The sequence below is a fragment of the Castor canadensis genome, chromosome 1 (genome assembly GCF_047511655.1).
Source record: "Castor canadensis chromosome 1, mCasCan1.hap1v2, whole genome shotgun sequence".
NCBI classification, from domain to species: domain Eukaryota; kingdom Metazoa; phylum Chordata; class Mammalia; order Rodentia; family Castoridae; genus Castor; species Castor canadensis.
In genome coordinates, this window is record NC_133386.1 from 16,784,035 (window position 1) to 16,799,659 (window position 15,625).

The 15,625-nt window shown below is 43.7% G+C and overlaps 1 protein-coding gene across 4 annotated transcripts in view; it reads right to left on the reverse strand.

Annotated features, from left to right (window-relative positions):
• Positions 1-15,625, reverse strand: part of Ust (uronyl 2-sulfotransferase) — a 276,799-nt gene that overhangs the window by 35,573 nt on the left and 225,601 nt on the right. The window contains exon 8 of one of the 4 annotated variants that reach the window (XM_074072416.1): positions 3,269-10,334. The exons of the other annotated variants lie outside the window; for them this stretch is intronic. Within the exon in view, the coding sequence (XP_073928517.1) occupies positions 10,204-10,334 (131 nt within the window). The 3' untranslated portion in view covers positions 3,269-10,203. Of the gene's footprint in view, positions 1-3,268; positions 10,335-15,625 lie in introns of those variants that run through there. 4 annotated transcript variants of the gene reach the window in all.

Here is a 15,625-nt window from a genome sequence, read left to right on the forward strand (position 1 = left end):
TTTTGTCTACACACTTAGCCAACTATTTTTTCCCTTTATTTACTCATTCTTCTCAGTGATTTTCACCATATCACACGTCACTTTTCACTGTCATCCATTTCTGATCCATGGACCATTTGACCTTGTGCCTTTGCACCATTATTTTATTTATTTACTTATTTTTGGCAGTGATGGGGTTGAACTCAGGGCCTTGTACTTGCTAGGCGGGCACTGGAGCCTCACCTCCAGCCCTGATCCATTATTTGAAACCAGGATCTCTGTAGTATTTTAAAATTTTCTGGGGAAAAGTTCTTAAAAAACAAACCAAACCAAAACAAAAAACCCACTGTGCATTGCACATGTTAATTTTTCCAGATGAGCTTGAGAAGCACTCTAAATTAAAATTTTTAATTATCTGCTAATTTGAGAAAAATAGCATTTATACACGATCCCATATTCTCATTCACGAATATGGATTGGCCTTTTGTTTGCCTCTCTGGGGTTCGTGGTGCTTTCTCCAAGCGATGGTTGGTGTGCATATTTCAAGTAGAAAATGTGGTTTGGAATTTCTCTCAAGTACTAGATCTGTTAATGAAAAATTTTGAGCTCATTTAAAGTGTGCTACCCAAAAATGCTCACCGGGGGTGAGCGAGCACAGAAGATTACATTTCAGAAAACCAAAAGGACTTTTAAATTTTGTAAAGCTCCATTAGCAATTATGAACACATGCTTCCCTGCAAGTGCCTTAGCGAGCAGCGTTCTAGCTGGAGGACATTACACAAAGAAGGACTACAGTCGCAGCCATTCTGCACACATTCCTGAAGCCAGTGTCAATGTGGTATTAGCAAGCACAAGTAACATATGCCTGGGATTGAGCATCAATTCCCCCACTGGCTTACGTGTTCTATTTTACGGATGTGTGGAAACCAAGTCTGACTTCAGTTTGCATCTGAGATGGGGTGTGTATTTTTTATTCTTGGTTTAAATTAAAAATAAACTAGAGTGAGTGGGAACGTGCCACAGGGTGTAGTCCACTTCGTGTCACTTCACCACTGCAATAGAAAACAACCCCAACTAATGGGTTCAGTGGTGATTTTCAAAATAACATAGAAGGAAAATAATTCCTCCTTGCATACATGCAAGAAGTGAAGCTGCTTAAGCCAGCAGACACTGAACGGGCAATGCCACTACTACCAGAAAAACTGAAAGCAGCAGAGACCTCATGCCACATGCCGCAGCAAATGCCAGGGAGCACTGGACCTCACACTATGACAAACAGAAGTCCTGCTGGTCCCTCCTTTGAAACTCAAATACTGAACTAACTTGAGCACTTGTTGAAGACTTGCCCTACCAAGACTGAAAGTAAAGATTCAAACGAGGGATTGAAAAACGCTTTAGAAAGTGTCCATATGTGTACATTAATCTTTAAGGCAGCTCTGTGAGGTTTCCATCATGTTCTTTCAGATGAGCAAACTAAAGCTCAGAGAGGTTAAGGAACTTGCTGAGGTTAAAAGCTGGTTAGAATTAGAGTTGGTATCAGCCCAAATCTGTTGGCTCCAGAGTCCCTGACTGACCTCTCGGTACTATTACCACCTTCCTAGCTGAAGACAGCAGAAGAAAATTAAACTAACCCAAGAAGCATTTTATGAAAGAGAAGCTCTTAGCTTCCTAATAGACTATCAAGGACAAGGTGAAGTGAACTAGGGTCCCAGGGGATCAGTTAACTCCCAGGCCTGTTAGAGGGCAGTGACGGCCCTGACCCTGGTCAGTAGAACATGTGATGGTTAATTTTCATTGTTAAGTTGATTGAATTGAAAACCACCTTGGAGATTAGGAAGCACACTTCTGGCTGTATCTGTGAGGGTATTCCCATACAAAGGGTGAGAACACGCCAACCTGAATGTGGGTTCTGCCGTCCAATAGTCTTGGGGACATGGATGGAATCCAAGGGGAAGAAGGAGGAAACCCATCACATAGGTGCCCTCCTCTCTACTTCCTGGCTATCGTGAGGTGAGCAGTCTTCTCTGCCACACAGAACATGTGGTCTCCATGAAGCTCTGCCTCACCTCAGCCCAGAAATAAAGAGCCAGCAATCATAGACCGAAACTGGACAAAAATAAATCCCTCCTCCATTAAGTTGACTTCTCAGGTATTGTCACCGTGGTGATGACTAACAGACCAGCTCTGGGACAACCTACACCACTAACCACATGTCACCTGCACATTCCCCACTGAAAGAGGCCACTGAGTGTAGTTTTGTTAAACTTCTAGCCTAGAGATGAAGCCATTCTTGCTTACCAGAGGATTTTGTCCCCCAAATAAACTCTGAGCTCCACAAGCAGGTCACAGTGATGTATTCCAGGCACGTATATGTTACAAGTGCATTATTGCTGAGTATGGAATTAAGAGAAAATTCTTTTCCAACTGCACATCACTTTACCGTGGCCTGCAGGAAACAAGAATTGCTGGCAGACACACATTACACCCAGCAATCTGACATCTGCACGATGGTGAGCTGGGAAACTTTCCAGCATGTTCCTAAGCAGATTTTCTGGTGGATGGTTCTTTTTCGGTATAAAGGAAAGGACGTTAAGCTTCCAAACTTGGGTGACTAGCAAAAGTATAGAGTTGCAGTGGAATCTGTATTGCTCTAAATAAATAAAATGTGAAATGCCATGAAGGTGACTAAAGAAGAGAGAATGGGAAGGAGGTTCCTTTGTTCCCTAGACCCTACCACTTTTCTCTCAGAGATTTTGCTAGTGTTAGTTCAGTCTTTTGACCCAAAGGGAGAGTTTTAGTAAGTGCGTGAGATGGTGATGCTGTGTTAGAGCCATGTGGGGGCCTCCTGGGGATGACAAGAGAATAATAGTTTAAGCCAGTGCTTCAGGAACACTCCTAGTGCCCACAAGCACTTCTGGTGAGTGTTCTCTAGGTGTTTTGTACTCCTGTGAGAGCAGACTTTGGATATATCATCAGCACTCAAAAATAATTTGCTGCACTAAATTGAGTTCGTGGACCAGACAATCACTTCCTCTTATTTCTCTGTAACATTATATCTTTAATAAAAATAAAACTTGCTAAAAACTTATGGGAAGACAAGAAAGACAGGGGTATCTCCTAAAACAAGCCAGTTTCATGAGAAATGACAAAATTCAAATACACAGGCTTCTGAGCCTCAAGTAGCTAACAGTATCTAACTCTAGCCAGGAAAGCCTGTCCACACATTCACACGTGACACTGTCCCTGTTTCTGTACTGATACTAAAGGGGTGGGGGGAGAGAGAGACAGAGAGAGAGAGAGAGAGAGAGAGAGAGAGAGAGAGAGAGAGAGAGAGAGAGAAGAATGGAAAACTACAACCACTAAACTATCACCAAGGCCACAAATAAGCTTCCATATGTCAACAGAAGTCAGATACTGATAAGGAACTTTTTTTTTTTTTGAGATGAAAAACCATCAACATTTTCAAAGAATATGCTAATTTTTTTGAGGATTAGGAACTAGTAGAACTCTCAGGCTGAACGGAGGGAACTGTTTAAACTTAAATCATGAAACTGATTTAAGTTTTATGAGGAATTAAGTTACGGTTTTTGACTCTGGACCATTAAAACCAACAATTCAGCCAAAAATGTATTTGGGATTTAACATTTTCTTTTAGAAAAACATCTTAAAAGTGACGTACCCTAGTCACTTAAAGGCTGTGAAACTCTATTTTAACAATATGATGGGGCCTACATTCAACCAAGGCAAAGTTAAAAATAATATGTTCTAAGATCAAGACTAATAACACATATGGTTCAGTATCTACTTATAGACGCTCTGGGAGTTGTGTGGTCTTTTTGTGATAGCCATTGGGGCTAATTCTGAGTTGGTGAAAGTAAGCTAATCTTCCATGGTTCATGCCAGGAACCAACTCACATGCCCTATTATACTTAGGCAAACAATATCCTATGCTATAATGTGGAAATCTAGAAGTGTGGCAGAGCCAAAAAGTCACCCTGAACAAACATAAGACTTCATCACCATTTGGAGTGTCAGCACTATATTCTGGCTCTCAGAAGATGGCCAGGCCAGCCCTAGCCTATAAGGTCAAGTGCTTTTGATTAAGAGCCAGCTCAAGACTCCTCCTGGTCAGTCTCCATCAGATCATGCCTGTCCATGTCAAGGTTTACATCCGGGGAGCTCACTTTTCTGTGGTAAGGCTCACAGTAAGTGAGTGGACTTTTCTCCTGGAAAGCAGCCCCTTGAAAGGGAGGGCAGACAGAGGGTGAGCCAGCCTGGGAGGCCTGCAGAGGTACCTTACAGATCCATCATGATGCTTTCTCTATTGGGGTGGGTGGGGGGTCTTTATGCAAATATGAGAATTCTTTGCTTCCCAGAAAAAATGCAGACACAATTTTTTTTCCTTAATAAACTGGACAGCGAGAGGCAGTTAGCTTAAAGATTCCCTAAAAACCACGTGGTATATTTTAGATTAAGAACTTCTGCTCTGAGCAGAGCAGGTAGTATTATTTTGGGGAGGATCTTCTGCAAAAAACTCTCATTCTTGGTAACTTGGTCTTATGTCTGGATATCCAGCATTAATGATTTCTCCTTTTCAAGTGGAGTGTGAAGTCACAGCTGGAGGGCTGGTGCAGTAGCTGTGTCTGGTGCCATGAGGCCTAGGGAAGGTACTGGGGCTCCCTGTCTACTGTGCCCATAGCCCAAAGCAGCTAAGTCTTTGCCCTTTGCCCTCACAGCTAATGTGATGGACAGAAGGAAGTGACAAAGATGTCAAATAAAAGATAGGCTTAATGGCCAGGAGACATTCATATCACCTTCCTGTATTTTTAGTGCACTAAATTTGGATGAATAAAGTAACTTACTTCCTCCCAAAAAGTTGTTTAAAATAATTACAAAATATATATGGAAAAGCACCTAAAATGATTCTTTAAAATAGCAGTGTGTCATATGTCTGTGTTTCTTTAAACTTCAGCTCCCTCATCTGTAAAATGGGAATAATATCACTACCTATGTCAAGCTGTGTGAGGTGGTGTGTGCCAGCACTCAGAAGGCTGAGGCAAGAGGATAGTGAGTCCAAGTCAACCTGGGCTACATAGCAAGACCCTGTCTTGAAAACAAAACAAAAACAGTACCTATGTCATCAGGTTGTCCTGAAGATTAAATTAAATAGTCCAAATAAAACACTTATGAAATATATTCAATATTAATCCAACAAATTTTTATTGCATATTCATCTTGTGTGAAGCACTTTTGGAGTATAATTCTTATCATTCTTATTGCTATTAGAAACTCCTCTGGGCAGGAAAATTGTGTTATTGTCATCTGTAAATTATTGTTCTAGAATGATCTGTTCAGACTCTGAAGGTGTGGATCACGGGAAGCTAAATCTAGGGGAGGATGGTTCTGGTGCAAGGCTGTTAGCACGGACAGGGAGGCTTAGGGTGTGGGAATGCTGCAGAGGGAGTCTAGAGGCAGACATGGTGTGAAGGGATCTATCCAGAATGACGGAGCAGGAGACCAGAAGAGGAAGTCCATTTTCTCACAGTGAGGAGGGTTGATCTGATGATGTCCTCCAGTGGAGGGAGAGAATAAACAATGAAGAGACATCTACACTATGATGTGTGCCTTTCTTACACCCAGAGACCATCATCAACATTCTTCCTCACTGCAGAGTCTTCATGACTAACCTGAAGGCCTGGTGCCCCTTACTGCAGGAGAGGTGACACCCTCCAGAAGAGCAAAAAACATAGACAGTGGTAAGGGAGGAAAGCAGGATGCTCCAGCTCCAGGTCTTTTCCTGGGCTGTGGACACTGGAAGGCCAGTGAGAGCTTGTTAGCTAGACTCTAGATTTGTCCTCCCATCTCAGTGCCTTTGTCTTCTGCCTTCCTGCAGGGCAGTGGGCTGAGACTTCTTTGCTCACAACTGCACCAGCTGGTTGCAGCCCCTCTTTGAGGGGAGCACAGGGGACCAGAAGTAGCCAGCAAGAGGCTCCAGGAAGAAGATGTTGATTGCAGGACAAGAACTCGGGACTTTTACATGGGTCAATATCCATAGAGCCTTTGCAATGCTGGTTAGTGCACAGCACGTACAATATGTGTTTATTAGATAAATATCCCAGGTGCCTTAGGAAGCTTCTTTTCCTTGGGAAGTTTGGGCTTTGCTTATGTTCACCAAGGAAGGTGACATTTGTATACACCAGATACTCACCCAGGCTCTTATAGGGATACCACAAGACTATCTCGGGGCATCTTGCCCCAGCCATTCAATGGGTCAAGAAAGAATGTCTCTTAAGGCAGCTTAGTAAGATGGCTGGAAAATGCACTCAGATCATGAAAACAGCCTCTGGTATGGACAGGCCTTTGGACTCTTTACCACAAAGTTTCTGAGCCCTTAAAAAACTATGGCATTGAGTAAGAGCCCAGAGAAGTGGCACAACCGCCTAACACATACCTAGGAGGGAGTGGGCTTTAAGCCTCTCACTAACTCAACTACTAAATAGGATTTTATTTTCACAATGTTTATCTGCTAGTATCTAGAGACATTGTGCAGGAAAGAATGCAAATAATACCAATGAAAAGCAGATGAAAATACCAGAAACTAAGAATCCAAACAAGAATTAAAATTTTATGGTGAAACTAAGCTGGTGCAGTGGCTCAAGCCTATAATTCTAGCTTCCTAGGAGGCAGAGATGGCAAAATTGTGCTTCGATGCCAGCTGGGGCAAATAGTTCACAAGACCCCATCTCAACCAATAGCTGGGCATTGTGGCATGAGAATCAAGGTCCAAGCCAGCCTAGACAAAAAGTGAGACCCAATTTCAAAAATTAACCAGAACAAAAAAGTCTGGAGTTGTGGCTTGAGTGGTAGAGTGACTACCTAGCAAGTGTGAAGCCCTGAGCGCAACCCCCGCCCCCGACTTCCCTAAAAAAAAAAAAATTATGGTGAAACTCTGTGCTATGCTAATGGAATAAAACTAGCTTCAATGCCCTATCTGAAAAGCTACTTAGCTTTGCTACAGCTAAGGTCTGAACTATTTGAACTGCAAGGACTCACAGCTGTACTTAAAAAAGAACAGTGGCAGTTTCATTTTCATGTCCGCAACTCGCCTTCAGACTGCAGGGTTGGAGGAACAGACACCTGGTCTCCCAGGTGGGGCTCTCCAGGGGTTTGTCTCAGCTATGCTCAGGGAGTAATTGTGCTTTATGTGGTGTGTTCAAGACTCCACCAGACAGGGAGTCAGAGAGCAGAGACTTCTGATGAAGTGTTCTACAGCAGATGAAGTGTTCTACAGCAGGCGCTGTGGGCAGAAGAAAGGTATTAGCCATGGTCCCTGTTTTCCAGAAGCTTCTGTGGAGCTGTCAAAAAAAGATGACAATGCTATTTCACACAAATGGCTGAGGACAGGGATCACCAGCAACTCAGAGAGCAAACTTCCCTCTGCCAAGGGGCCACAGTAACAGATTCTTCATGGTTCCTTACTACTTAACTTTCACTCTTCCAACTGTTGTCTTTTTTGCTTCCTGATCACAACAATTGCTGGGAGACCTAGAGTGCAGCCCCCAGACTGTGTGTGTGTTTTCCCCTTTGCAGAATCGGAATAGTAAGAGCTGGCTTGCCAGGCCACTGTGACTACCAGGACACCCGTTTGTATCACAGAGCGCAATGCCTGCACACAGTCAGTACTTACTGTATGTGGTATCTGTGACATGCACTTTTTACAATACAGGCAGAGAATACTAAAAAGTCTAAAGTAGAAAATAAAAGCAGACTCCACAACCACAACTGTATTTTCATTTTGTGTTTTCTCTTTCGGTATGAATGGTCTCCTAAGCAGACTCTGTATGTGTGTATTACAAACATACAAATTTTGCATGCTATAAATATAATATTGTCTAATATTTTCACTCGTTGCTTTTCTTAGTACTTTCCAATGTCATTAACAGTTTTCAAAATAAAACTCCAAATACACTGGAGTTTAAAACTTCACTGTATTACTGTAAAATCATTTATTTAGCTTTCCCCAAATGTGAGGCATTTTTTCCCCCCAGTTCTCTCCTCTAACAAAGAGGGGTAGGCAATCTGGAATGGAGGATAAGGCTCATCTTTGAAGCCAAAGGCTCTTTGTTCAAATTCAGACTGTGCTACATGTTAGCTGCTGTGAAGCTGGCAGATCTTATTATCTCTGAGTGTCTCAGTCCTCATCTGGAAAAAGGGCGAGGAGATTTCCACTTGCATTAGTTTTCTAGGGCTGCCTTAACAAACCACTACACACTCAGTGGGTTAGAACAACAGTGCTGGAGACCACAAGTTCAAACTCAGTGTGCTGGCAGGCCACCGCCCCCTAGGGAAGAGGCCCTCCTATCTCATTTAGCTTCTAGTGGTTGCCAGCCATCCTTGGTGTTCCTTGGCTTATGACAGCATGACATGACTCCAGGATCTACCTCTACCCTCACATGGTCTGCTTTTCTGTGCCTCTCAACTTCTCTGTTCCCAGAAGGACACGAGTTGTTCGGTCCACCCTAATCTAATATAACTTTATCTAAACTTCATTGTATCTGTACTTATTTCCAAAATAAGGTAGAAGAGCTTAGGACTTCAACATATTCTTTTGGCGGGGGTGGGGAGGGAAGACACAATTCAATCCACAACACTACCCAAGAGAGTTGCGAAGAGCCAATTATAGGAAGGTATCACATCTCTTTGAGTTTTGGTGTCTGGCCATTGCTGTGGGGCAGCACGTGTTTAATCTCTGAAGCCAAGAAGACAAACCATATGGAAGAATGATGGCGCCTCAAGGGTCCCACATGGCTGAGGAGTGGTCTTGCCAACTGATGGCCTCACATGTCACTGGACTGGGCAGCCCAGGCTGGTAGGGGAATCTACAGCAGTGCTTCTCAAACAACTTCTGCCTTCCCCACAATCCATCTCAGATTGATACTTTTGCAAACTACGATGAAAATGAATTATTAGAAAAATGATCACAGCCATGTCAAATTGCTGAAAAAAAAATTTCCAAATGCTAAAAAAAATTTCCAAAAATTGAGAATACTCAATTTTTGTCCTTACCTCTTCATAGGCTGGTAGCAAACAGCCTGTGGCTAGGGCCACTGCAGACACAGGGGCCCCTCTGGGACATGCTCCCAGGAGCAGTGACAGATTCCTAGCTTCCAGCCTCATCTCAGGGGCAGGCCTCCCCTCCTTCTCCCACCCGTACCTCTGAGTTTTCTCTGAGCTCCTTTCTCACTGACTTTCTTTTCAGTCTGGGCTTTAAAAACAGCTTTCTGAGCAAATGCAGGTGATCCCGGCAGCCTCAACACCACAGCTCATATGGAATGTATTTAGAGAAGGAAAAAATCTCAAGCAGAGTGGTTATACAATTTTGAACTGGCGTGGACATAGTGTGGCTGGAATTTCAGTGCTGGCTTTTGTTTGCATTCGTCATGACACATTTGTTATACGAGCTGCTGCTACTGCTACCCAAGCAGCTGCGGCCCAGACCTCTCAATGGCTTCTTTTTCTCCTGTACATCAGCAGACTGACAGCGTCCACAAGCAAAGGGCCTCAGCTCCCCTGCTCTGAAGATTTCCTTGTGGAAGTTCGCAAAGACATTTTCCTTAAGGGACACCAGACAGCACAGCAAACAGGATGCCATCCCTTGCCAAGTTAAATTGGAGTGGGATCTCCAAATGGTCAAGCATTCTGCCTCTGATTATAGGAGTTTTTTGTCAGTTCCTTTCACTTAAATCCCCTCTCTTCAGAGACCCCCAATATGACACTGTTGTGTCTTCTTGGTAACTGAAAAAACAGTAGTTTGGAGCGTCATCATAGCAACATGGTCCATTAAAAACCCAAGAATGTTTAATTAATGAATTACTATTAAGGGAGCTTGTTTTTGTGAGTTTTGCTTCTGAAATTTTACCACCATCTGGTAAACAATGCTGAATGCTGAAGGCAACACTGTGGTAGTTTGGTTCACATCATGCCAGGAAGATATTGCATGAAAGAAAGGTGATATAGGAGGTTTAGTTAGGAGCTGGGAGCATCAGAACTGGCCACAGAACCTTAGTGTCCAGGTAGTTAGGACATTCCCAGTTAAATGCAGTGGACTGATTACGTGCCTTCAATGCTTCTCCTTGGAAAATGCACCAGCTCACCCAGCAGAATCCATGAAAGACAGAGAAGTGACAGTACCAGGTGTCCCCAGTGGGAGAGCTGGGCCTGAGCCTAGCAGTCTGGGGATGAAGAAGATTCCTTCCAGGTATTTGGCAGTGCTTCTCCTCCTGCTATCCACCGCCTGGGGCTGGCAAGCTTCGGATGTTGCCAGAGAATTGCAGCAAAGGCTCCAGAGGGATTTGCTAATTCCAGGGGAGAGAAAGAGAGAGGCACAGAGGCAAGACAGTGATGGGTGCATCCAATATGGACCTTCAGCTCCACTCCCACCATGGCAACCAGATGTGTGCTTCACTTTGCCTCCCATCCCCAAAGCAGATGTTTGGAGGGTTTTTCAGTAGGAAAGCTGAACACTCCAGAAGAAAAAAAAAAGACCCATGACCATTACCAAATGTTTCCCAGCAAACCATGGCTTCTACCATTATGCTACCAGTAATAAACCTCCCCATCACACCGTGCTTTCAACCGGCTCTTCACTACCTCACCCTCAAGCTACAGGTAGACCAAGGTTGTCAGGGGAAAGCTTTTAAACTGAAAAAAATGAACTGAAACAGTCAAAAGGAATCTGCAGCAAATAGAGGTAATGCTGGGTGTAAATGAAAGAATTTTAAAACCATCTCCACCATTTGCAGAGCTTCATGGTGATATTGCAAACCAAGAAACAAGAACAAGATGCTACATCAGAGGAAGACAAGATTAAGTTCTTGGAAAAGACGAAATTCAATAGAATGACTGGAATACAAACCAAAGAACTTTCTCAGAAGGATAAAGTTGAAGAGATGAAAATTAAGATAGAAAAAATAGTACAGGACATAGGAAGGGTCAATCTGGAGGTTCAAATACCTGACCACTAAAAGCATCCCAGAAATGAAAGAGAAAATGGTAGTGATAAAATCATCAAAGAAACACAAGAAAGATTCCAGAAATGATATGAGGGCTTGGAGGAGGGAGGGCAAAAAGCGGGGTATGGAATGCATGTGGGAGGAAGAAAACCATACTGAGCCAAACTGGTCACCTAGTGAGATAGCAGAACACCAAAGTTTTCAAACATTCATGATTCCAAGGAATTCACCTTCTCCTATGATCTGAGTGTACTTCAAACCTCATGCTGACATGCAAATGCCACTGTAACCATTTTGAGAGGCAGGCGGAAACTTTAAGAAGAGCCTAGGGTGGGGGTGAGGGGTGAGGGGGCAGATGAATGCCGTTGTCTTGGCAGAAGTCTGCTGATAAATGGGGAGCATCAGTCACTCTCTCCCTTCCCATGTTCATGCCTGTGACTCCTCCTACATACTGCAATGTAGCTAGAAGGCCCCAACCGGCTATGGCCCTTTGACCTTGGGCTTTCCAGTCTCCAGAACTGTAAGCCATAGAAACCTTTAGTGTTTATAATTGATATAGTCTGTGGTATTCTGTTATAGCATCAAAAACAGAGTAAGACACCTCCGATACTCCTTTTATTAGGATGTAACCTGGGAACATTTTGAAGCAAAATAAGTTACTAAGTCAAGAAACAGGATCCACAGGATTCATGAAACCAGGGTTCAACACTGAAGTAAGATGAACGGAAGCTGCAGCAGAGCTGTGTGGGACCTTTGTGAGTAATGAGGTCAAGTTGAAGCAGGAGGTTAGAGAGCTCTGAGTGGGAAGAAGGGGAGGAGCCCTGGGGAGCATGGGACTGATATCTGATAATATGGAAAATTATTATATTTAATATTATTAAAAGTAATATTTAATATTATTAAAAGTAATATTGGCTCAACAGGCATAATGGTGCATAGACAGATACGAAGAAATATAAGCAGATTTCAAAAAGGCATTCATTAATTTCAGGAAAAAAAATAAGTTGGGCAAGAAGTGAAACAAAATCACAGGTGTGCTGCTTGGATCAGCAGGCAGCAAAATGCAAATGGTGTGCACTTACCATGCTGGGAGAATGGGGGAGGAAGTGGAGGTGAAGGGGTGGAAGAAGAGAGCTAAACAAGGTCTCCAGTAAGGAACTCAAGAAACCTTAGCTGGCGTACACTAGGAATAAGTAGTGAGAGGGTGAGAAGGCCCACGTCACTGTGCTGACAGTGACCCACTCTGCAAGACTTAGTAGGAAGGGTGAGATGGGAAACACTGCTTTCAGCTATACATCTTTTTGTACTATTTGATTTTAGTTATATACATACATCATGTAAGTAAATATAGTTAAAAGCAAGGAGGTAAAATTCTAGGAGCACATACTTTGACACAGTTCCAGTAGTGTCTGGGCTGTGACCATGTAGAAGTATCTAGAAGCACAGGAGGAAGCCTGGGGAGGTAAGACCTACAAGTCTCATTGGTGGGGAGCTTGGTGGATTTCTCTGTGGGTTTGTGGGCAGTGCAAGAATGTGCACACCACCACCCACAAGGAAGTGGCACATGGAAAACACCAACGTGTGTGCACAGGTGTGTGTCTAGCTTTCCACCGAACTCTTTACACAATTTGGCACTATCCATAAGATTGGAAAAGCTAGGAAAAAACTAGGACATGGTGGGTTGATAAAAAATGTCTAAGACATTAAAAAATACAGGCTGAGAAATGATATTTCTACTCGAAAAAGATTTAGATGGACAAAAATAGAACTTTCCATTGTGAAGTGTTGAGTCATGCAAAATGTGTAAGAATTGTGCATTTTATAAGCAGAGCACGTCAGGGAGGGAAGCCATAGCCAAGGGCACAAAGACGGGTCTGGAGTCCTCTTTCCACATCACCACACTGCTCCCTGGGTAGACAGGGATGCTGGCTGTGTAGGCTTGAAAAGAGGAGCAGGAAGATTACAGGTCTTTTATAGAGATCAACTCTCCATTGTAGAGGGCAGGTCTCTATGCCCAAGTTTTAGAAGAAGTACAGTTAGCAGGAAAGTCCAACAATTGAAATCTGGGGTGACTAATTCCACCCCCAGTCGCATTCTTACTCAATGCAAAGCATTTTACTGTCAGGCCACTAAAAACTGCTCAAAGTCAAAGTGATTGAAACCTAAAATAGAGGCGATTCAGCTCTGAACACACAAGATGCTGCTCCCTTCCCCGCCCCCATTCCAATAGGTGGCCTCTCCTGTGGGGAAGTGAATCACAAGAGAGAAAACTGGTCATTCAAAGGGATGGGGGAAGGGTGGGACCCAGAAGAGATCAAGGTGTGGGGTGGAGGTGGGGCTCCCAGAAGACAGGGAAGGGACAGAGGTAGCTCAGGCCTGGTGACTGGGAGCAGGGTTGCAATAGAGTCCAATGTAAGCAGTTAGGCAGGGCGGTGCCTGGCATCTGGAGCAGTGAGGGTCCCCCACTGGTCAGTGCAAGGCACATAGGACCAGCAGGAGTCAGTGGGGGCCCTTGGCCTGCAGGGTGGCTGGGTCCCAGGTGGGGAGGTGGGAAGAAAGCAAGAAGGAAGAACTCAGGAAGAACTCAGGCCGGTGGAGTGGGGTGTGAGAGTATCACTGACACCCCTCTGGGAAGTAAGAGGGCCTTGACCTTGGGCAGTGGTCTGGATGGGAAAAAGCAGGGAAGGTGGGGGTGTGACCTACTGCATTCCAGCAGCTGTGGCTTGGACACTGACTCTGGGATTGGTATGAACAACTCAGTTTCAGGTTGCAAACCCGAGAGCTGAGCTGGGAGGAAGGAGGACCTAGCTGGGGAGGCAGGATCAGTGGGCAGGCAGATGCGGATGGACCAATCCTCAGTCTCAGGCTCCATGCCTGCTTCCATGTCCACCCTGGCAAACTCCTGTGCACCCTTTAAGGCCCACACAACCATGTCCACTGCATCACTCACCCAGCTCTGCTCCTGATGACTCTCAGACCACACCCTTTCTTCATCTTTATAGCACCCTGCCTGGACACCTGGTGAATTTCAGACTCAGCCACACATTGTACCTGCTTAATGTGTATTAGTAGGCACTGGTTCTCACAGAAGAGAAAACATTTTTTAAAGTTCTTATTGGAAAATCAATGCCTGTAAATCAAGTCCTTTTTTCCTGTTAATCTTAAGTAATAAAATTGGAGAAGCTTTCTCTTGGAGGAGATGATCCCTAGCCTGGAGCAAATTGATAGACAAGTGAAAAACTACATGTAAAAATAACACAATTGAAGGTAAGTATTATTTCCAGTAAAAAAACAATATTAGGGAAAGCAAGTTGAAAGTATACACATATTGGCAGTACTGGGATTTGAACTTAGGACCTTACACTTGAAAGGCAAGCACTCTAACACTTGAACTTCCAGCCCCTTTTGCTTTGGTTATTTTTCAGATAGGGTCTCACACTTTTTGCCTGGACTGGCCTTGGACTGTGCCTCCTGTGTAGTTGGGATTACAATATCTTATTTATTGCGATGGGGTCTTGAATTGCAATCCTCTTGATGTTCATATCCCAAGTAGATGGGATGGGATTACAGGCATGAACCATCATGCTTAGCACATAAGGTATAATTAATATATATGTACGTATCTACGTACACACACACAAACATACATACAATGCTGCAATTAAAGCTTTTTATAAAATAAACATATCTAGAAGCTGCATTCTCATGAACAGAGGATTCTGTAAGCTGAATAAGGCTGCCAGCTTGTGGTTACAGAGTTCCCTTCAGGAATCTGTTCTCTGAAACCCCTGAGTTTTTAGGAGTTAAGACATTCTGTGCTAATTCTTCACTGTGGTCCAATAGCCATAGACCACAGTTAGGGCCATCAAATTAAATGTTTTGGTGCTGGTTGAGGGGTGTAGCATGCTGTTCCCTATCTCCCCACCCTCACCAGAGAAAGTATCAAATTCTCGTAATTACACACTGGCTTATGTTTCACTGGTGAACACGCTAATGCCTTTTCTTTCCTCCCCAGTGCTGGGGACAGAGCCCAGGGCCTCACACATGCTACGTAAGCTCTTTTCCCCCCAGCCCCTCCCCAACCCCTGCGATTATTTCTGGATATTAGTTCTTACTGCACAGACCTGATGTGAACAGAGAGCATCTTCAGGTTTGATTTTCGGCTTTCACCTTCAACTGCAATACAAGCTACATACAACATGGCCAACACTGGGAATGCCCAATTCCCCGGTGCCTCTGAATTAGTGGTTAAACATGAATATTTTTAGAAGGTCACAAGTTTAGGGTGCTTGGTAGTGGTTCTGGAAATAGAACTTTAAATGTCACTTCTGTCACTTAGGATAATGGTGCTGTCATGTGGGATTTGGTAATCTTTGGTAAGTTGTTCAGCCTATTTGAAGTTTGCTTCTTTGTTTAGAATGAGAAGAATATTTGCTTCTTCAACCTCAGAAGATTCACTTAAGACTCAAATGAAGCCATCTATATGAGAGTGCCTCATAAAATGCAAATTGCTATGCCAGTAATTATTACTTAGAAATACTTGGACGTGACTGCTGGTAATAAGGAGTCTAGCTGTTTGAACATGGATGGTGTTCACACAGACACAGACACACACACAGACACATACATACAGA